A 24,088-nucleotide genomic window follows, 5' to 3' on the forward strand; every position below is an offset into this window, starting at 1 on the left:
GGGGGAGGAATTATAGGAAATGGTGGTTCAACTTTGGAAGGAAGTTACATGCATGTGGCATGATAATTTGATGTGGGAAACTTCATGTGGAGGTGGGGACAGGGGTGGGGGATTATCTGTTGGATTTTCAGTTTGGGTCGTGAGTCGTCCATGTGGACGTACAGAAAAAGATCATGCATGTGTATTGATAAGAAAGTTAGACCTGTAGTTACATGGGCTTATGGAAGAGGACACACTGATAATGAAAAGCAGAAAATTATCTTGAATTATGCTTTAGAGAATTAATATGAATGATGCATAGCTTATCTTAGATCAAAGCAGTAGTATAATATTGATACACCCTCTGTTCATAATTTCTTGTCCACTTTTGAATTGATATACCTATTAAGAAAACAATGATTGACATAGTGAGTTTAACATTTCATCTCAATTAATTATGAAGTGAATGAATTAAAAACTTAAGATTTTAAAAAAGTTTTACATTTTTCAAAGTAATTAATTGAGGGTATAATAGGTAAAAAAAAATTGTCCTTTCTTGATTTGTTAAAATAGACAAGTAATTAGAGATTACTAAAAAGAAAAAGTTGACAATTAATTAATTAGGAACATAGTAATATTCCTCGAAGTTGGAATAAATTAATATTATATTCCCTCTTATTAAACATTTTCAACTCTAAAAAGGAATAAAAGGGAAGAACGATGCTCAAGAGTCAAGAATCTATATTCATGGAATTGGACTATTGTGCATGTGTAACCATCTTGCATGATATTGTTGTGTTACATTCTACTATTCAAACCAAAAAATTGTAGCTGCCCCCACTTTCTCTTTCTTTGTCTTGTCAACATACACAATGTAGTGCTGGCAAATTCTAATTCAAATTTGTTTTGACTTATTCAATCTGCCCATTACCAACTTGTATTCAAAGCCGTCGGAGTTGTTTGGCGTGACAGATAAGTATAAATAGTCACGTGACAAAAAAAAAATAGTCTTGGAATAAAAATTTAATATTTTATTTGGTTGTCATGTTTGAGATAGCTTATCTCATCATTTATATCATAGTGATGAGATAACTTATCTCATATATATGGTGAGATAATTTGTTCCCAACCAAACGACCTACATGCTATTCTATCTGTTCTTATTTATATGTCATCTTTATTAAAAATATATGATATTTACTATTTGTTATTTCATAAATCAATGCATAAATGACACTATTTTTTCTATTTTATCCTTGAGAGTTATTAGCCTTGAAAGTATGAATTTGACCAACATATAAAAAATAAATATGATTAATTAATGTTAATTGGTCAATTGATTTATCAAAATAAATTAATTTATGTTCATTTATTAAGAACTTGACTTCAAGAGAATTCTACTCCCTCCGTTTCTTTTTATATGTCATCATTTTCTATAAATAGTTGGACCACAATACTTGTTATTTCATAAAATTAATGCATAAATTACCATATTATTCCTATTATACCCTTGATAGAGTAGTTAATTAGTCTTGAAAATATATATTTTGACCAACCTAGAAAAACTAATAAATAATTAATATTCATTGGAATATTTCATACATTGATTAATTACTCTTTCCATTCACTATTCTATAAAACTTGATTTTAAAAATAAACTCAAAACTTTAAATAGTCATCCAAATGCATTTTAATTTTTGAAATCAAGCATATTCATCATTTATTGAAAAGTTGACTTAAGAAAAAAAAAAGGGTAAAAGGGTAAAATTACTTAATTTCTTAATGCATGTGCAATCTAAAAATGTGACATATAAAAAGGAACTGAGGGAGTAAATAATAGAATAATGATAAACTTACATAATTTCTTAAAAAACGTGAAATCTAAAATAGGGAATAATATAGTATGTTCTTAATTAATTAATTACTATGTAATTATTACTTTCACAATATATGTATGTTTGTTGTCTTACGTACGAAAATATTTGGAGAAAGACAAATGGCCGACAATTATATGGGTATATGTGATAAAAAAGGGACCCCGTAATGTGTGAATTATGTTATTTGGTACTTGGGATAACAATTTCTAAATTCGCATTTAGTTTTGAGTATTAGTCGAGATTATTTTATTTTAATATTTATATTAGAATGGCGAAATTAGTTATTCCATATAAAATATAAAAAAAAATACTAGTTTTATGATATATATATATATCCTTGTCTCTCTCATGATCTCATTTCGCATATCAAACTATCGCTATGGTAGTATCGGGGTGTCCAGGAGCGTATACAGGAGGGGTTCACCGGGTTTACGTGAATCCATGGTCCCCTCCCAAAATCATATATAGTAGTGTTATATTTTTAAAAAATATTTAAATATAGATGCGTGAACCCAGACTCGAAGTATCATATAATGTACTACGATGATGATTGGTGCACCTCTCTAGGTGAGGTTTGAAATTTGAATCTTTTATCTATCTTGTTTTAGTTTTCTTTTTAAGATTTGTAACTGGTTGGGATAAGTAAAAGTTAATTTTGGACCTATGATTTTAAAACTTTAATGGTTTTCAGTAAAAGAATCTAACTGGTCAAATTTATGTCTTAGATCCACCTTTTTGTAATAGTGCACCCATTAGCTATAAATGCTGAATACGCCTCTGGCGGGTGTCCAGTTGGACATCCTTCGTAAAAAAATTACAATATATATATTGGTTAAATCTTACTGTATATTGATATATATGTGTAATTTTGGACACCCTTACCACCAATAGATTCCGGTAGTGCAATGGCAATGCGTTGCTCAAAACTTACACGATGCCCAGATTTGAATTTATGTGTCCACGCATTTTTTAAACCTAAAAAAAAATAATTGAATTTACTATCTAAAGTTTGAACACCCTTCTTGAAATTTTTAGTTATGCCACTGATCCTATGACACTAGATAATTCATAAAAAAATAAAAATAATATGATCCTATATTAGTTTTTGTCGAATGCACAAGTAAATTATAAAGCAAGTCTGTGTCAAGAGTGGGTTTCCTTTGTCTAATCATAGCATATATTGGATTAGAGACATCCACATCTCTAAATTGGTTTAGAATTTCATTATCTATATATTTTTGTCAAAAATTAAATGCTTGCAATGAAAGAGATAACAACTCCAGTTTTGTATTTTATGGATGGATCTTATCAGCTTCCAAATATATCTCTTTATAATAAGTACTCTAACACTTATTTTTTATGAGAGTTTTGTTTTCTTTTTTTTAGCATGTGCTCAACATTTTTTTAGCATCTTGATAAGATGTGAACATTTGACCAACCATATAATTTTGAGGAGTTTCTTTCAATGACTCTTGAATTGCTAGTTTTTCAGCAGTTTTGGCCATCTCTAATGCACCAAACATTTGACGTTTAAAAATGACGTTGCAAATTTTGAATTTGTGTAATTAGTTCCCGAATCTATCTATCGTGCAATTAATTTTCTTTCATTAACTAAATTCTTAAAAAAGAAACTCATGAACAAATAGTTAGCGCCTTGGATAGATACTTTGCAAATAAATGGAGAAAACATTTGGGCCTGTGGTGGTTGGCCCAATAGGTTCTTACCAATATCACATTTGCACTTTTTACCCTACATGAGTTTTTATGTTAGGACATGACTTCAAAACTAATGCCCAATCATGCATAGGTTTGATAATTAGCTAGAAAGAAATTAAAGATCAATCCACTTAAAGAACAACAATTAAAAATCAGTCCATTTGAAAGGGAAAACATGCAATCTTACCATTTCATAATCATGTGGCGTAGGTCGTGGGAGATTGCACAAATAACCAATTTCAAGATCCCTATTTAAAGAATAGTTAAGATTGATGGAAAAAAAAGTTAATCATCTTAGAATTACCTTTAACTATCTAGTAGTTGAATCGTAAATTTAAAGTTTCACACTTCAGGTTTGAAATGAAACTTTGCCAAATCCTAAACTTAAGACATTGAATTCAGTTCAACTCAAACATTTGGTATGAAAGTCTAACTTCATAGTTGAGGGTTTGAGTTGACTTGAATGATTGAAGTTCAGCCACATATATATAGTTGAAGTAAGAAGTTCAACCATTTTTGCTTTACTTCAATTATTCTGAGATCGAAATTCAGTCATTTTTTTTCTAGTTCCGATTAAATTTTTTAGTCTAACTTTAGTCATATGTATCTTTAGTTCAACCATGTTTACCTGCTTTTAACCATTTCTATTCAGAGTTTATGTACATATAGATGAAGTTCAAACAAAAATGATTGAAATTCAACCATTTTTGCCTAAAGTTTTACTCATGTAATTTTAATTTTTTTTTGTGTGAAGTTTAGTTTTATCAAACCTAACTTTAGACGCCACATATTCAAAATGGATACAAATAAAAAAGAGGTATCAAAACGGGCTACCCATGGAATAGTTTGACCTTATGGACTCCTATTCCAATTTCCAAAGGCCCAATAATAAAAAATTGTCTCCAGCAACCCAAATTGAAATCCAAAACCCTACTAAAACCTTCGTCAGCTCAACCTCTTCGCCCCTCTGAATATTTCCGGTGAAATTCTCGCCGTCACTTTCGCCGGCGTAATTGATATGTAAGTTTCATTCTCTATTTGTCACTTTCTCTGTATTTATTTCGCTCTCTCGCCAAATTTTAAATCTTTCATGATATCAAAACCTTAACTTTTTCCTGGAATTTTAATGTTAAAACGGAAATTTTACTGTTAATAGACTAATGTGTTCCCCATGTGATGATGACTTTAAATATTGGCTGGTGTGTACTTTAGTAGTATTGAGCTCATGTCTACATAAAAAAATGCATTTTTTGTTGGTAAAATTATGTGATAAGAGGAGGACTGTAGTGGGCTTGAAAGAGCAGCATGGTTTCTAACTTTGCTTATTGCTTCTCTCAGAGATAGTGTTGCTGATTATGGCGGATGAGGTGCCACAGCCTCTGAATTATATACCAGAAGTGATTCTGAAGAAGAGGAAGAACAATGAAGAATGGGCAATCAGAAGAAAACTCCAACTGGAACAGAAAGTCAGAAAGCTCAAATCTGATAGTTTTGTCATCAAGAAGCCCGAGCAGTTTATTCGAGAGTATAGAGATAAGGTATTTGATTAACTAAAGTTGTTGTTTAAATTGCATCAATGGTTACTTTGTTCGAGTGTAGGATCTTTCTTCACATTTTTTTTATAGTATAAAAGGTGAATTTTGAACTTCTAATAAGTCCTATTCCTTCTGAGGACACTGGTTAATTCTTCATAGAAAAGTTGGTCATGTGCTATCCCTAGCTATTGTCTTCAACTTCTTTTTCCTTTTTTTTTTCTATCCAATTAGCTTCAGCATTTGCTGTCCCTTCTCAATGAGTGTATATTTTATTTGTTCTCTATCCCCATTTGATTCCTTTTTTGGGTATTCTGCTATAGTTAAATGACATCGATAAGTCATTTGATGCATATGCTTTAGGTATGATATATACTTTAGTTAACCTATCCTTAATTTGGTGTCTGTGGCAAAGACTAATCCCAAGCTTCCAAGAGTGTAGACTAGTTGTCAATGAAGTGAGCAAGAGCCATGAGGCTTCAAGTTCAAATCTTTTTTTTTGAAATTAGTAATGTTGTATTCCTCAGCATTAAGGCTATGCTGGTGACCTCCAAAAATTCGTACATAGAGGGGCTAGGAAGGCTAATTACAAAGATCCTAACATATTCTACATTCCGAATCTTAGTGGAGTCAAAAGATACTAGATGAGTTTTTCTCATCTGCACAAAGCCTTGGTCACCAGAGTTATGCGGTACCTTATGCTGGTGAGATGTAGCAGGTACCAGCCCAAACGCCACTGTCATTAAAAAAAATACTAATCTCAACTTGCCTTTCTATTTGACTGTGACTATTCAGCAAGTAATGTGAGTTGGGCAGGCAAAAACCTCTCTGTTGATATTGATATTCTACATTCCGAATCAATAAGACACAACAATATCTGTGCTTCTATAAAGTACAAGATTGTCCTTGGCAAGTTGTAAAATATAGAAGCAAAACATAAAACCTTCTTGGAGCAAACAAAGATGCTATAAGCAACACAGTCTTTAAGTGTGAAGTTTGAGGAGCATGAGTGAACGAACCTTTTCTTATGGGCTACAGACAAATCTCTCCAATTTTGTGGGGGCATATACTAGTGAGGAAAAGTAAATGTGTTGTACCCATCAGTGAAACAAACTCTCAAACAACAAGTTTTTAGGATATTATTGCAATATTTGAGCACAAAGTTTGCATGTGGCTAGTGGCTACTAAATTTCACTTTTCAAAAGACAAAAAGGTCCTGCCTTAGTTTATATCTAATCAAATTGCCTCTCACTAAACAAAATTGAACATTCTGAATGACACCAACATTGTATTGTTGCGTTTCAAGCCCAAGTCATGTAGATTGTTTGTTGTATATTGTACTTCAATCGTGTGTAGATTGCCTACGATCTTCTTATTTGCTTTGTTTCATTCAGGAGATGGACCTTGTCCAAATGAAACAAAGGGGAAAAAGAAGAGACAAGGGAGCACTGACTACGTCAGATTCCAAACTTCTATTTGTGATACGCATTGGAGGGTAAGTTCATTATTTTGTTATCACAGTTATACTCTTTTGGCTGGTTTGGCCTTCCTTAGGGTCCTAATATTTGTGATTCACTGCAGGAAAAGTGATATGCATCCAAGAACAAGAAAGGCTTTATACTCTTTGCGGTTGCGAAAAATCTTCAGTGGGGTCTTTGTAAAGGCAAATGAAAGAACAGTGGAGATTCTACAAAAGGTGGAGCCTTTTGTCACATATGGGTATGTATACTTAATTTATGATTGCTGCAATGGTGTTCGCTCAGTTCATCTCCTTACTGGATATCCTTGAATTACACTTACCTCTTATCAATTAATACCAGACCTTATGCTTGCTGGGAGGGATGACCTTTTCAACGTTTTTTCCTAATTTCACCCTGGTCACATTTACTACTTCATGTAACTTGATGATCTGCACCAGTAACTAAGTAGGGACCAGAACATAAGTTCAATTTATTTCCAAAAAATGCCCCCTCCATCTTCTGAAGGGGCTAATCACGTGGTTTATGTTGCATGATTTAGGCTCCACTCGAAAGTCTTTAATGTATATATGTCTCTTAATCATTGGGTTATGGTTTTTAATTCTCTGTGGTTAAAATGCATATTGCTTCAGTATAATACATATCCTAATTGGAAACCCATGCATGCCGTGCTAGCATTAGTTGTTAACGAGCAAATTTCTAGTAAATACTGTGAATACAAGGTGGAACAAATACAAGAAGTGCCAATTTTAATGATTAAATAAAATAAAATTATTTTGCCATAGAGGAAGATGCTGTGGGAACTATAATCTTAAGTTTCTGTAATTCATGCTATTGTTGTGAGTACCATCTTTTTTGAGGAAGACATTAAATTACCTCTTATCATTTCTTATTCTCTCATGGCCAACTATCCTAACTTCTATCCAGGTTAGAGCAGTCTTTACCTTGATTGGATTTTCTAACTAGTTATTCAGCTTTTGTATAGCTGTTTTCCCTATTCATTATCCCCATCTGTCTTCAATTTATGTGAATCTGTTTCCTCTTTAGTCGGTTTAAAAAAAGGAAGGCACCTTTCTAAATTTGGAAGCAATTTAATTTAAACTTCCCATTTTATCATTAATGAGAATCTTTTATAACCACACAGTTGTTATGATACATTTAAGACCACAAGTTTCAAACGTTTTATAACCGCACAAATGTTATGACATGTTTAAGATCACAAGGTCCAAAAGTCTACATTTCTTTCTTAACCTCCAAGTCCAGTAAAAAAGATACACCTAATTTGAAACAGATGGATAGTTATTTGTTCATGAGTATATGGTGGTTTTCCCCATTAAAAGAAGTAAAAGGTTCACTTTAACTTTTATCAAAAAAAGAAGTAAAAGGTTCTATCTTCAGTTTCTCTTTTTGATAGTCAAAGTTCTCCATGTAAAAGGGGAACATCAGAGTTTTGATCTCTTTAACCCATTGTATATCTGATCGAACACCACTACTTCATTTGGAGGTTGGGCGTTCTACTTTCCTATCATCTCTAAATGGATGTTCATCTTCCAGTCATGAGTTCTTGAAATTATGACATAAACAAGAAAGTTCTGCCATGCCATGTATTATGTAGCCGTAGGAGTCACATTCGTCCACCTTTACACTGGCTAAAGGGAGCTACTTTATACTTATAATGATGTGTAGTTTGTTTGTCGGGAACAACCTCTCTACCTTCACTAGGGATAAGGTTGCGTACACACCACTCTCCCCATGGCTCAATTGTGGGGTTACACTGGGTATGTTGTTGTTGTTACGATGTGTGGTTTGATGAGGACATTCAATTTGGATTAGTAGGAATTAGAGGCAGGACATACTGATCCTTATGATGCAAAACTAACGCATGTGATGCCAAACCGCCTTACCAACAATGTGCTTTTTTCTTTGAAGCTACCCCAATCTGAAGAGCGTGAAAGATCTGATTTACAAGAAAGGTTCTGGAAAAACCGACAATCAGAGAGTGCCTTTGACTAGCAATGACATTGTTGAACAGGTGCCTTTGTTTCCATTTTTTTTACCATCACATAACTACAATAGTTGAATTCACCACTCTTTGTTTTGTGAGCATTCCTGCATTGTCTCAACTACTTATTTTGGCAGACACTGGGCCAGTATGGCATTATATGCTTAGAGGACGTTGTGAGAGAGATTGCTAGTGTTGGTCCACACTTCAAGGAGGTCACTAGCTTTCTATGCCCCTTTGCTCTCACCAAGCCAGAGAAAGCTTTGCAGGGTAAGAAGAAACGATACAATGATGGTGGCGATTCAGGAAATCGTGAGGATCACATCAATGAGTTGATCTCTAAGATGAATTAAAATAGACACCCGGGTTTCCAGATCAAATTTTTGTTGAGTGTTATAATATAGTTTTGGTATGGGTTATTGTAAAAGATGGGAGCACTTTAATCACTATCCTTCCTCCGCCCATTCATGTCACGTATCTCACAAGCTTAGTAATTGGTTGCTGCTTATTTCTGTCTCAAGCCATTAAAAGTTATCATTGTATCTTCTTTCCGCTACTTAATCAGATATTTTCATACTGCTGAAGTTAAAACACCGAAAATGTACCTACTACATTATTATCAATGAAAAAAGAGCAGTTAAAAAAATCATGGAGGATTCGGAAGATGAGGTTTCTCTTCTAATTGATGGGGAAAAGTTAATTTCTATGTGCGAGTCCTTTTTTCCAACATGTGTTTGAATATTTAACCACGAATAAATTGAGGTGATTTGGCTGATGGCAGTGCATATGCCCCTCGTTGAGTCACTTGATATTCAGCTCATGGGGTTAGGAGAGGGAAGAATGTATACAAACCTTATTCTTACTTTGTGATGAGATGGAGAGGATATTTCTCAAAGATCCTAATCAAGTAACACATAATAAAGGCAGTTTGAACAAGACAGCTCAGAGGTAAAACTAGGCAAATCAAATAATAGAGGTACATAACATATCATACAAAGCAAAATGAAGCAATAAACGAAGCACAAGAAACTACACTATCTACCAACCAAGCTCTACCCCGAAAGAGAGCGAGACAACACTCAACTACCTTATAATAGTCTTCGATATTGTGGTGATGATGGTTGTGTTATTGAAAGATGAGGATGCAATGACCTGCCATTATTAACTCAAACCAGAAAAGCACGTCAAGAGTTCGTTAGTGTTACACTGGTAGAATTCCAAGGGGAGGCATTGAATTTTCATCCAACAACATAAACCAGCAACAACTGCGCTTGAATTTGTATGTCCTGCTTCAAACATCATAGAGATAGGTCCAAAGATTCATGAACTAGAAGTCTAAAGTGATTATCATTCACAACAAAATGTCAAACTGCAAGTTTGTCAAATGATGCTATCACTGCATAGACACACAAACAAAGCTAAAATGCAACAGATATATTCCTCCTTGTTTATGCTAGGATTACGATGATATCAGAACAGATATCTAAAGTTAACCAAGACCACCTCCCTCCGTCCCAGTACCATTTGTTTTCGACTCCAATGAACTGAATATCACAACATTGAACCAGTTCTCTATGAAGAAAGAATATTCGGTCCTGGTGTTCTCTTTTGTCACATAACCTACTTCAGATAAAGAAAAATGTCTAGCAACAGTATAGCATGAATGCAGGACAATAAGAATGAACCTTAACCATATTAAAGACAGTAAGAGCTTTAATGGATGCAGCAACTGAAACAACAATGGCACACGAATGTAGTTTTCTAGTAACACTTGAATTTAGCCAAAAGAAGGGTGATATCATAAATGAAGAGCAAACTCTCTTATCAGAAGTTTACATAGTGTGGCATCATAAGCACACACAAACACTAAAAGATCTATCTTTCTGTAGTTCACACATTTTTATTTTTTTTCCACATTTCTGTTCTTCAATGGACTCCATTCTCAACAACACCTAGACCATACAAGACACCGGCATACTTCTCAAGTGAGCCAATAAAGAAATTCTCTTTCAACTTCCTAAAAGTACAAGCTGTGAGCAAGCTATCCGAACCGGCCTGATGGCAGACACCAACTCTCTCAACCTCCAACAACTCTGCAAGCTTGTTCAATCCACCATGAAGGCTGTTGCAGAACTTCATCAAATGCTTAACATCATAAAGCACAGGAAAGTACATGTTGGTCAGATTGAAAAAACCTTCCTGAGTTTCAGGCAAGTCCTGGCATGTCAAGATCTTCAGCAAGTACCCAAAATCATAACCACTATGAAATGTAACCCAATACACATTATCATTCAGCACAATCCCTGAAGACATCAAAATCTCACCAAACCGCTTAGCGTCAATCCCATTTTCTATATTCTTCTTGAAATCAATACCACTCTGCCTCAACAATTCAATCGAGTCGTTAGCATAAACATCCTCATTCGGATTAAAATCACAGAAATTAAACTGCCAAATGCAGTACTTATCAGTTCCACACTTGGGCAAATTCCCATTTTCATCAGAAAACGTTAAACCCAACTGAATCAACTTCAACAAATCCACGTTATCCTTCAAGGTCTGGTAATGATAATCATTACTATTCTTAAAATTCCCAACCGGACGAAGAACAACTCCAGGAAACTCCGTATCCATAGCTATAAACGGATAATCATCAACGATTTCTCGAATCAAATCAAACTCTTCTTCCAGATTATCATTCCAAACTTCTCGAATGTGAATCGAGTCGCTTTTAGGCAAAAGCGACATTTCCCAGAAAAAACTTCTTCACCAAATCTCAAATCCTTTCTTGATAATCGTTAAATCCAAAACCAGATCTACAAAAAAAAGTTGAAAAAGAACCAAACTTTATCAACAAATGAAATAAAAACAGAAACCCCACATAAGATAAACCAATTATTTTCAAATCTTACCTTGTAATACATAAAGATTTGAACTTTCCAACATAAATCGATGATAAATAACTGGGAATTTCTAAACTTATGAAGACGATTTATGTAAGGCGGTGAATAAGGATAAGAACAAGAGATCTTTGTTTATATATATATATTCTTTTTTTGTTGAGCTTGTTCTAGATTGGGTACTGTTTGGCGTAAGGTGATAGGTTGGGTAGGGTGGGGACTGGGGCTTAGGGGTGTCCACCTCCTTCACAATCACAACTCCAAATCTCTGATTATAAATTCCAAAGACTTCTTATAATCTGAAATGGTTTTGTTATCTTTTCCATTTTTTCTGCATAAACAAAAGGCAACAACTTGATACAGAAGAAGACGAAGTAAATTCCCTTTTAATTAAATTGCAAAACACTGTTTTTTTTTAATTAATTTAATAATGGGGGACCAGCTTTTTGTCGGTTGGTGTTTAATATTAAATATTAAATGGATTTTTAAGATATTTCTTTTTTGGCTGAAGGGTTTTGGACTTTTGGTTGTTTTTTTTTTTTCTTTTTTTCTTTTTTTGGTTGATGAGTGTGAGAAAAGTGGGTTTATATAGGAGGGATGTGGTGAAAGGAATCGAAATGTGGGTTTGAGTAAAAGAATAAAAAGGCTTATTTTAATAACCACAAAATAGATCAAAACTGAAAAATAGTAAAAAGAAAATTTGGTGTAAAGCTATAACCATCATAGTCGATGTGATTAATGGAAATGGGCGTGTTGAATCTTTAGCCACATATGATCTTCGCTCTTTTATTTTAGATATCATCTATTATTATTTTTTTGCTTTCATCTTCAGAGTATCTCTGATTAAATTTGGATCGCACATTACATGATTCATTTAAAGGTGGTGCTCCCAAGACAATTTTCTCCACATTTAAGCTTGAATTCGAAATCTCCAATTAAGAGTAAACTTATTCCACCATTGCAGCACAAATCACATTAGATCTATTATTGACCAAGAAATTTTTTGCCATGTTGTAGAGAAGAATTTTAAATGTCTACCACCAGGGATGACTCAGTGCCTTAAAAAATGAGGGTCCCAATTTTTTAGTAATAATATAATTAATATAAGTCTTTTTTAACAAATACAATAATATACTATATTTTTTATTTTCTTTAAATTTATTTCGAAACATTAAAGAATGTTTCTTTTTCTGGGTCAATTTTAAAAATTAACTTTCACATGATATGTTTAAGATCACAAGATTAAAAAATATTTTGGTATATATATCTTTAGTTTAAGAACATCGAAAAAATAATTCAAAAAATATTAAAAAGAAAGAAATAGCTTTAAATATCAAAATTGAAAAAAAATAAAAAATTAGTTAAAAGTTAGATGTTTGGCTTTAGGCCACTAATTAGCTTGAGCCACCACTGTCTTACAACTCTTGAACATACAAGATACCGACATGAAAGAGTTAATAGTATTATTTGAATATATTAAGTTTATGAATTTTAAAATAATCTGCCACCAACTGTTGATATATACTATAATACTTGTATATTATAACACGTTATGAAAAGCAGTTAAAATCAAGTGTGGAGTATTCGTGTGATTGGTTAAGACCAAACATTATAGTATAAGATCTTGACAGCCTTTATTTGGGAAATTTTGTCCCTCGTATTTTAGTTTTTGAAATTTTCATCATCCTTCATTTGGGAAAATTTGTCCCTCATATTTTAGTTTCTGAATTTTTCAGATTGATATTCGTGGTAAGACTCAATTAATTTTGATATGCCCTAAATACACAAAATCTCGTTTCCTTAATAAAAAATGACTACGAGTATATGTATTTTTTCTCGCTTGTTATGTTTTTTTCATTTGTTTGCAAAAGCAATTCTTTTTCAATTATGAGACTTCAAAGCAATATAAATGTTTAATTTTCAACTCTCATCATATTAGATTTTAGTTTAACTTCTTAAAAAGAAAAATCAGCTTATTTTTGTAACTATAATAAGCCTTCTGAATATGAGCTTATTTATTATTTCTATAAGCTAAGCAATTATGTCTACCTACAGAGAAAATTAGATATGTGAATTTGGAAACATATATAACCAGTATCGTTTCCAAAACTGGAAGAGTTCATATCCTAATAGAGATCTTCATTATGAAGACAAACTGCTACATTGCAATTACCTACACAACTTCTGAGGCAGCTGAGACAAAAGAGGATGTGAAATCAGAGACGAGAATGAGGGAAAAAAGAACGCCGTAATTTATCTCATGTGAATTGTCATGTAGGAGGAATGTATCTCACATGAATCATTATGTAGGACGAATTTATCTCACATGAATTGTCAGGTAGTATGAGTGCATCTCATGTGAATATAGGACGAGTGCAATTCATGTGAATTGTTATGTAAGACGAGTACGTATCTCACATGAATTGTTGTGTAGGATCAGTATCTCAGGTGAATTGTCATATAGGACGAGTGTAATTCATGTGAATTGATATATAAGACGAGTGTATCTAACATGAATTGCCATGTAGGACCAGTATATCTCATGTGAATTGTCATGTAGGACGAATGTATCTCACATGAATTGTCACGTATGATGAATTTATCTCACATGAATTGTGATGTATGATGAGTATATCTCACATGAATTGTCATGTAGGACGAGTGTAATTCACGTGAATTATCATGTATGAGGAGTGTATCTCACATGAATTATTGTTTAGGACGACTCTATCTATCTGTTTAACTTTACACAAGTTTAAATAGTTATTTTTACACATCTAAACTTGAAGGACATACATGACAACTAAAGTTAAGTTAAAGGACATGTTATGTACTATGACTTTTTAAGTACATTTAAAAATAAATATCTTTTTATTTCTTTCAATTGTTTAATTTAATTTTAATTTTACATATATAATTAAAATGGTAAAATTTAAAAACATTTATTATAGATTTTGCATATATTTAATTTAGGATCATAAAATTTAATGAAATTATCCTTTTAAAATTTGTATATCAATTCAAAGTAAAAAAAAAAAAAAATTAAAAGGGAAAGGATTACTTATTACACATGTTTTCCATTTTCAAAATGAGGAAAGAAATTTGGGGGTAGCTGGTCACGGACAAATTGCACATAAAACAAGGAAGGGATACCTATAAATGGCGATAGTGAGAGATGTGCCCCAATCCAAAGTTCAGAAAAAATAATTCTCTCAATTAGGTCTCACTTGGGGAGAGAGAACCAAGCGCTCACGATTTGCCCAAAGAAAACCAGAAAGGGATTCAAGGAAGAATGGACCTGCTTCCGATTGTGACTCAGAGAGAAAATCTGAATCTAGCATGAAAAAATGAAGAAGGAAACCTCAAAGAACACAAGGAGCCATCACTGTAACAAATGTTTGGAACGAACAGAAAAAGAGAAAAGAAAACTACTACCACGATGCACAATATTGAAGAATGTGGAGATAAGGTTGAGTAGTTTATTTCCCAGTTTCTTCAGTATCTTACTAGTAGTTTTCGTCTTTTCCTTCCTCTGTTTCATTCCAAACATTTGTTGCAGTGATGTAATAGTTATTTCAAGATCTTTGGTAATTTATTTTTGCAATGAACAAATTATTACTTTCATTTTGCTTTTCTCTTGTTTACTTGTGAGCTGCACAGGCTACTAAATTATCTGTCAAAGATGAAAATTACTGCAACAAACGTGCTAATTATAAATCCAGGAGGAAGTTGGCTACAAGGAAACATGAGGTACTGATCTATAACTATATGTAGATTAAACTCCTATCTGTGTAACCTACATATATGCAATTATCAGAGCTTTATATAAATGTATGTAAATTGTCTAAATGCTTCATATACTGATTTGGTATCTTACATTTTGCAACTTCACTGATTTTTAAGAACTTCCTTTCACCGGGAACTATTTTCTAGCTCTACAATGTGACAAATTTTGCAGAAAAACTATTTTCCCTCTTTTGAAGTTTAGCAGATAACAATCTTTCCATAATTCATTAAATATCATAGGACTAAGGCTGGCAAGGGGACGGGGACGGGGACTGGGGGACGGGACGGGACGGGGGACGGGACGGGACGGGGGACGGTTCTGGGGGGATTTGGCCGGGACCGGGATTGGGGGGACAAAAATAAGTCCCATCCCATCCCACTATATATACGGGATGGGACGGGTTTTGGGGAGACGGGACGGGACGGAGGATTTTTTATTTTTTATATACTTATTTATTTGTATTGAAATTATATGTTATTGAATAACATTTTTAGTTTATTTGATTTTTTTTCAATAACATTTTTAGCTAATAAATAATGCTTAAGTTTTCAAATTTCAAAATCCAAATTTCAATTTCAAACTTCAAATTTCAAACTTTAAATTTCAAATTTCAAACTTCAAATTTCAAATTTCAAATTCAACTTTCAAATTTCAAATTTCAAATTCAACTTTCAAATTTCAAACTTCAATTTTTAATTTTCAATTTTGAAATTACAAATTTGAGAAGTTCAAATTTGTCTTTTAAATATTTTAAAGTAATTTAAACTTGAAATTTTGATTTTTAAATGAAGAAAAGGCCCCAAAAAAGAAGGACGTTATGTGCAATACTTTGAATTTTCCTTCTTTTTTTTTTATAAATAATCTAGGTGTTAGTTGATGTATTAAAGTTCCATTTTTTAACATTTGTTCCTTATTATAAAATTTTGTAATAGCTAGTTCTCTTTTTATTATGTTCAACTATTTTCAAACAAATTAGTATATATGTAAATATGTATGAATATATTAAAATAAAAATGTAAGACAATAGTTATATAAAAAAGACTTAATAAAGCCTTCAAATTTATTCAATAAAATCTAATTGCAACTTAGAACTTAGAAGTTACAATTTACAAATATTAGTGGAGTAACTAATCTACACAGCCACCTTCCAGGAAGGGTTCTGTTTCAATAAGTTCTCATATGTAAAACTAATATTTGTTACAAATATTAGATGAGTAACTAATTTACGCAGCCACCTTCTAGGAAGGGTTCTGTTTCAATTAGTTCTCGGATGTAATCTAATATTTGTATTTTCCTTTAAAATTCAATTCTAATTGTCGCATCATATCGACGGTAACATCCTCCGGTGTTGGCAAACTTGCTAGAAACTCTTGTGACTCTAATTCATCATCACTAGATCCAAGTACTGCATTAATCCAAGCTTCTTGTTTGGAACTTAACTTTGGCAAATTATCATTTCTCCTTTCGGCGTTGACCCAATCTCTAAATAAAACTGATATTTCCAAACTGTCTTCCGCCAATGAATGTCTATGATCGCCAAGTTGAAACCTTGCTGCACTAAAAGCAGCCTCTGATGCAACTGATGAAGCTTGAATAGCTAGAACATCACGAACCATTTTGCTTAAAATTGGAAATGCAACGCTCCGCCTCCTCCACCATGCTAATAATTCTTCATTGCTATCTTCGTCTTCCACTGTTTCTGAAGATTGATTAAGATATTCTTCAAAATCATCACGGTTAGTAGAATTAAGACCAAGAAAATCTCGCATATAACTTGAAATTCGAGCTTTACTCTGAGGATTAGAAGTTTGACCAACTTCTTGAGTATTTCCTGTAGTTCTATATTTTCCATACAAAATTTTTGCTTCTACTTTTATGCTACACTTACACAGTTCACAAGTTGGATTTGTTTCCGGTGAAATTTCTAAGGTATCATAAAAAGTGTCAACAAGTCCCTGCACACCTTGTAATTTATAGTCAGGATGAAGTAAAGTAACAGTTAAAAAAATTTGAGGAATAGGAAAAAAATATTTTTTAAAATTTTCAATCATACCTTCAATTCCAACTCTAAATTTTTCAATTTTTTTGTATTTAGAAAATTTAATTGAAATAGCACAAATATTTATTAATACTGATGAAATAGTAGGATAATAAATCCAGAAAACATGGTTGTTGCATCATAAAAAAGTCTTAAAAATTCTAATAGTTCATTACTTTCTTCCCAATCTTCTTCACAAATTCTGTCTAATGGGTCAGCATTATGAGCATTAAACACCATTTGTATGGGTCCTCTATATTCGTAAGCAACTGAAAGCATTTCGTAAAAAGAATTCCACCTTGTTTTAATATGTCTTGGAATTTTTCTTGGTGGCAAATCACATAGTACACAACGCTCATTAAATTCTCTAATTCTAGTAGCTCTATTAGCATAAAAAATCCAGGCAACAACATATTCAATTTTCATACAACCATATTCAAATAATGAAATACCATCTTGTACAACTAAATTTAATACATGTGCAACACATCTAACATGAAAAGAATTATCATCAATTGGACATAATCTAGTTTTTAACATACTAGCAGCGTTTACATTATTAGATGCATTATCTAATGCGACAGACATTACTTTATCTATAAGCATGTAATAATCTATAACACTCAAAATATTTGAAGCTAAATATGCACCAGTTTTTTTCTCTACACATTCTTTATAACTTAATATTCTTTTTTGCAAATTCCAGTTATGATCAATCCAATGTGCTGTAACAGTTAAATAATCACGTCCATTAACACTACGACCCATGTCCGAAGTTATAGACACTTTACAATCTAATATGCTAAACACACAACGAAGATATTGACAATGTTTACCTTGATATACAAAAACATTAGATTTAACAGTATTTCTTGAAAAACCTCTATAATTAGGATTATAAGTTTGTTGAATATATTCAATAAAACCGGGATGTGAAGGAAAACTATAAGGTAAACCACAAACAGAAACCATTTTAGCTAATTTTCACGATCTCTTTCCTTATTATATTTACGTTGTGTTAGTGGACCACCGGGGTTAGAAGGATCTAATGTTCCTTGAACCATGTTAGAAGCCCCTACCGATTCATTAACATTAATATCAAAATCATTAACTGAAATTCCTTTTTTTCTATTGGCTAATGATTTAGCTTCTTTATATTGAATCGGCACACAAGATAACAAATGTCTATTTAAGCCCCCCGTCCCACCTTGACCTCCACCTTGTTTATGTTTAAAAGGTTGCTTACATTTATTACAAATAGCAATAGAATTTTTCTTATCTAAAGTCCTAAATTGCCACACAACAGAAGTTTTAGGGCGTTGATACTTCACCTTCTCCCTTGTAGGAGGTATAAGGGGTGGGCGTCCAGAATTTTGCTCCGTTGAATTTGTAGTTTCATTTGGAACATTTGTCACCAGACTAGTAGGTGTATCTTCTAATTCATCTTCTCCCGAACCAACTTCTACTTCTTCACCTGAATTTTCATCAAGATAAGGATTAATATCACCATAAATTTGTTGTAAAAGTTCATGATCGAGTTGAGCATTTGAATCAATATCATAAGAAGTATCATCAACATAAGTAGAATCATTTGTATTAAATCTAACTCTAGAAGTACCACCACATTTACTCTTATTTTTTTCCTTACTACTTTTTTTAGTAAAATTAAATAATCTACTAATGCACCTTGGTTCCTTCTCTTTTCCTTTATCGGTATCTTTTTTGTTAGAACTCATATTTAATTATATGTAAAGTATAATATAAAAATAATAATAACACAAAAATTAATGACGAAAAATAAAATATAAATATTATGAAACGAATGTACCAAACGTCTGCGTTAATAGTAGACGTTATAACCGATTCTTGAAGCTTGTAGTTTGTTGTAACTTGTAACTTGTAATTTGGAACTCCAATATTTGATAGCAAATATAATATGAAAACTTAGATATATATATATATTATGATATATAATATGAAAACTTAGAATTGAAATATATGTATTATGATATAATATGAGACTTAAATGAAATAAAATATTGAGATTTGAGACTTAAGATTAAGAGTTGAGACTTGAAAGAATATAAAAAATAGATGAGAGAATATATGATTTTGTAAGAAATAATAAGGGATAGAGGGGTATTTATAATATTAAAAGTGGGTTAAAGTGTATTTATAATAACTTGAGGGTTTAAAGTAAATTATTAAAAGTAGGGGTGGTAGGGGGTGTTGGTTGGGGGAAAAAACTGTCAAAATATCCGTTGGGGAGGCCCACTAGCCGTTGCCCAACGGATAGAATTTTTTTTTTAAAATAAAAATAAAAATTTGTTAGGGGATCCCGCGAACCGGCCGGTTCATCCGGGCCGGGACCAACGGGTGAACCGGACCGGACTGGTCCCCTAATCACGAAGGCCCCATCCCGCGAGATTCCAACGGGACCGGGTCCGGCGGGCCGGTTCTCGGACCGGTCGCGGGTCGGGGCGGGCTGACCCGGTCCCCCTGCCACCCCTACATAGGACTGATGGTAATCCTGCTTTGTTTTAAAAGTGGTTCTCCATACAAGAGAATACTAGCCTAGTGATTAGCCTCTTCCACCTTCAGCCTGTAGGTTGAGGGGATGAGTCATGAGAAGGAGATTAAAAGGATTTTTTAAGAATAAAAGTGGTTCTGAATGCTTTCAAATTTGAAGCATTCATGGCTCTAATTTTTCCATTCAAGATTCTAAAAGGGTTCGTATCAGCAAAGATCATGGTGCAGAAACTGATCGGCGCTAAAATAAAAGTTTGGCGGCCATTGGAGCAAGCGTAAGTTCTTAAAAATATTGATGTGACACCATTGTAAATTTATTGTACTAGTCACACCCAACCAACCTGCACGCGCACTCTTTTTAGAAACTTGATGTAACACTCAGTTATTGAGTTTGTTCTTTAAAACTCAAAGAGTTGGAGGAGCATAAGCATGCGGAATATGAGATGTAGGAAACCATCACTTTCTTGGAATGTCGGCTCATGGATGCGTTAAGAACAATTGAAACCATAAAGGCCGAGATGAAAGCGGTCTAAGGAGGAATTGAAGCTGGAGTATGTGCGGCGTCCAATAGAGATAGGGAGGCTAAGGTTGAGGCTCCCAAGCCACCGATGTTCAAAGGTGCTTGTGATGACAAGAGGTGGAGAGTTTCCTTTGGCATTCGGGAAATTACTTCAAGTGTAACAAAGTGAGAGCGACAAGAACAAGATCAACACTGCCGTGTTGTACCTCTTAGAGATGTGGGAATGTGATTTGCACCATTAACACATGGTAGCAATTCTAAGTCGAGTTTAAGAAGACCTTCTTTCCCAACAACGTCATCTATAAGGTAGATGGCGAAGTGCAAGTTTAGGGAGTTGAAGTATACGGGCAACATACGAGCATGTGTGAATGAGTTCACCACCCTCACGCTTTAGATTCTCAACCTCACAGGAAAAGATTTGTTGTTCCACCTCATGGATGGACTGCAAAATTAGGCCAAGACGAAGTTGGAGCGCCGACAAGTAAGTACTATTGATGAAGCCATCATGCAGGCTGGAGCTTTGACAAACTTAAGGCATGACAAACATGATAGAGGCAGATGAGATGAGATGAGAGGTAGTCGTGACCAAGGTAGGGGAGATCGTGACAAAAAGAAGGAGCAACAACCACATCTCAAGAATCATGACACCTATAAGTCTGATGGTAAGAAGTTTGGACGTCAAAATGATGCTCAGAAGAAGGCACATACTACAAAGGGAACGGTTGCTACATATGCGATGGGACGCATGACTATGCAAAATGCCCTAAATTGTAGAACCTTGGTGCCATATTACGGGAATGGAAGGAGAAAGATACACAAGAACCAGTGCAAGGTTTATGCACGATGCAATTGGGGCTAATAGGACTATGCGGTGCTATCGCAAAGCAGTGAAAGAAGCCAAAAGAATACAACGCACAATATGTAGACATTAGTGCTGTTAAATATTGAATGAGATGGAATCACATAAAAGATGAGGTGGAAGTGGGAATTGTTCTACTGTAATGATTTTGGACTTGAAAACAGAAGCGATAATCTTTTCTTTTCCCCCGTTCAATTCATGCAATTTATGGCTTACTGTTTCTAAAGCTACAACTTGATATCCCAATTTAATGTGCATATTAGTTTCTCGAAGTTGTTTGCTCGTATGTTGGTAATTTAGGTAGTAATTGGAATCTTACACCTCTATTTTCTCCTTTTCTTTTTGTTAGAAAGTTGAGTCCTTGCTGAAAATGGTAGGTCAGGACCCTTTTGATTTGACGAGAAGTGCACTTCAACTTGTAATGAAGGCACTGGTTAGGAATGAGCTTTTGAGGTATACCAATAAAGATGTCAAAGTTCCAGTTGTTTTTTGTATCACCAAGTTTCTAGAATATTTGCCCCAAAGTACCCTTATGATGATCATAAACAAATGGAGGTAGAACTATACCATTCTAATTTACCCTTCTGTTTACTTCAATAAGTTTTCTTTTTTAAAACCTGGCCAATTTCTTTGTCTTAATCTTATACAACCATTTGCATTTTCGTTTCTCATGCATGTGTTCACAAATCTCAGGAAATTGTCTAGCAAACTGTAATGGCATTGAAAAAGTTATCTAATGTTACTGCCCGTAGTTACCGTAATGTGGTCCGAATTCTTTAAATTTTTGCCAAAGTAAGGGTTTGTGTGGTGTTATTGGATATTGAAAATGAAACTTTAGTTTTTGAGATATTCAAACTAAAGTTTCATTTTCAAGGTCCAATAGCACCGCACATACCCTTACTTTAGCAAAAAAATTCACAACTCGGACCCCCTTACGGTAACTGCGGCTAGTAACATCAGCTAACTTTTTTAATGTCATTACAGTTTGTCGGAGAATTTCCTGACAAAGAAATTGGCCAGGTTTATAAAAAGAAAAAACATTGAAGTAAAAACAAAAGGATAAATTAGAATGGTATAGTTCTATCTCTATTTGTTTATGATCATCATAAGGGTACTTTGGGGCATATATTCGAGAAATCTCAGTGATATAAGAAACCACTGAAACTTTGACATCTTCATTGATATGCCTCAACAGCTCATTCCTAACCAGTGCTTTCATTACAGGTTGAAGTGCACTTGTGGTTGAATCAAATGGGTGTGACATACCATTTTCAGTAAGGACTCCAACTTCCTGGCAAAAAGAAAAGGAGAAAATAGAGGAGTTAGATTGCAATTACTGCCTAAATTACCGATATACGAGCAAAAAACTTCGAGAAACTAATATACACATTAAATTGGGAAATCCAGTTGTAGTTTTATAAATAGCAAACCATAAATTGCATGAATTTAGCCGGGGGGGGGGGGGGAATAGATTATCGCTTCCATTTTTTAGTCCAACATCGTTACAGTAAAACAACAATTCTCACTTCCACCCTATGTTTAATCAATTCCATTTCCTTCAACTTTTAACAACAATAGATATCCATTTAGAACTAGAGAGTCGTCATGCTGATTGCAACTAACTTCGGTCCTATGAATTTTCGATCAAAGAACATAAATTAAACTAAGGCTTCAAAATCTATCTAATTGAAAGACAAATATTGCCTTAACAACCAGCTCATCATCGTCATTTATCGGAATCTCTTTTCTCTTGGGCTGACACAAATGACCATGACTTCCAGTGCTGTTATTATGATTTTCGGACACCAAAGAATGATGGCCACTACTACCTGTAAGCTCATGACTTCCAGTCCCTTCCTGGTTTTCTTTTGGCATATTTGTTGCTGGTTGCACATCTTCTGGATTGACAGGTTTTATGATGTTTGTTGTACAAGTATCCTTTTGCTTCTCACTGTGAGTGTCATCCTGCAGCACTGGTTCACATAATTTAGCTTCAGATGGACCAACTTTTACAGGATGACCTGTAAGTTTATGACTTACAGTCCCTTCCTGGTTTTCTTTTGGCACATTTTTTGCTGGGTGCACATCTTCTGGATTGACAGGTTTCATGATGTTAGTTAAACAAGTATGCTTTAGCTTTTCCCTGTCAGTGTCATCCTGCCGCGCTGGCTCACAACATGTAGCCTCAAATGGACCAACTTTTACGCGATGCACAGTATCAGGTGCATTTTCAGTTGCCATCTGATAAAATAATAAGAGAAGAGGAAAAGAAAAAAATCTGTTAGTAACTGTTGCAGCGTCCTAGTAATAATTAAACACAATAGAAGCACTTAGTCTCCTTGGCATCCCCCTGCTCTTTAGGCCGAATAGTGCATTAGAGCCAATACTAAAATCTTGTTAACTAAATTCAACACTAGAGTATATTCTAATGTAAGCTGAGTGGAGTCACTCTAATGTTGGCTCTAACTCCTTTGAGTGATGTATGGTTACAATAAGGATAATTGACATGAGTATGCAAAGAGAAAAGTTCTTTAAAAACTGTATGTTTCTGTTAAAATCTAATTGTTGTTAAAGTTTTTAAAGAACTTTTCTCTTTGCATACTCATGTCAATTATCCTTATTGTAAACATACATCACTCAAAGGAGTTAGAGCCAACATTAGAGTGACTCCACTCAGCTTACATTAGAATATACTCTAGTGTTGAATTTAGTTAACAAGATTTTAGTATTGGCTCTAATGCACTATTCGGCCTAAAGAGCAGGGGGATGCCAAGGAGACTAAGTGCTTCTATTGTGTTTAATTATTACTAGGACGCTGCAACAGTTACTAACAGATTTTTTTCTTTTCCTCTTCTCTTATTTTTTTATCAG

At 33.7% G+C, this 24,088-nt stretch overlaps 2 protein-coding genes across 2 annotated transcripts; one reads left to right on the plus strand and one right to left on the minus strand.

The window, feature by feature from the left end:
• Positions 1-4,567: 4,567 nt before the first annotated feature.
• Positions 4,568-9,005, plus strand: LOC125829202 (60S ribosomal protein L7-2-like). The gene is made up of 6 exons (XM_049508452.1): positions 4,568-4,592; positions 4,911-5,110; positions 6,499-6,599; positions 6,686-6,823; positions 8,512-8,614; positions 8,722-9,005. Exons 2-6 carry the CDS (start codon positions 4,928-4,930, stop codon positions 8,935-8,937), a joined length of 741 nt encoding a protein of 246 aa, XP_049364409.1. The 5' UTR covers positions 4,568-4,592; positions 4,911-4,927; the 3' UTR covers positions 8,938-9,005.
• A 1,355-nt stretch (positions 9,006-10,360) lies between these two features.
• Positions 10,361-11,863, minus strand: LOC125829776 (probable CCR4-associated factor 1 homolog 6). The gene is made up of 2 exons (XM_049508978.1): positions 11,497-11,863; positions 10,361-11,400 (listed from the first exon to the last, which is right to left on the minus strand). The coding sequence occupies exon 2, from the start codon at positions 11,330-11,332 to the stop codon at positions 10,511-10,513; it is 822 nt and encodes a 273-aa protein (XP_049364935.1). The 5' UTR covers positions 11,333-11,400; positions 11,497-11,863; the 3' UTR covers positions 10,361-10,510.
• Positions 11,864-24,088: the final 12,225 nt, after the last annotated feature.

The sequence above is a fragment of the Solanum verrucosum genome, unplaced genomic scaffold (genome assembly GCF_900185275.1).
Source record: "Solanum verrucosum unplaced genomic scaffold, falcon-dt-bn FXZP01000102.1, whole genome shotgun sequence".
Lineage (NCBI taxonomy): Eukaryota > Viridiplantae > Streptophyta > Magnoliopsida > Solanales > Solanaceae > Solanum > Solanum verrucosum.

Bases quoted from the DNA above. Each gene is read 5' to 3' on its own strand.
- LOC125829776 (XM_049508978.1), bottom strand. From the start codon at position 11,332: ATGTCGCTTTTGCCTAAAAGCGACTCGATTCACATTCGAGAAGTTTGG.
- LOC125829202 (XM_049508452.1), top strand. From the start codon at position 4,928: ATGGCGGATGAGGTGCCACAGCCTCTGAATTATATACCAGAAGTGATT. The intron at 5,111-6,498 runs GTATTTGATTAA...TGTTTCATTCAG, and splicing joins TTCGAGAGTATAGAGATAAG to GAGATGGACCTTGTCCAAAT. The intron at 6,824-8,511 runs GTATGTATACTT...TTTTCTTTGAAG, and splicing joins GAGCCTTTTGTCACATATGG to CTACCCCAATCTGAAGAGCG.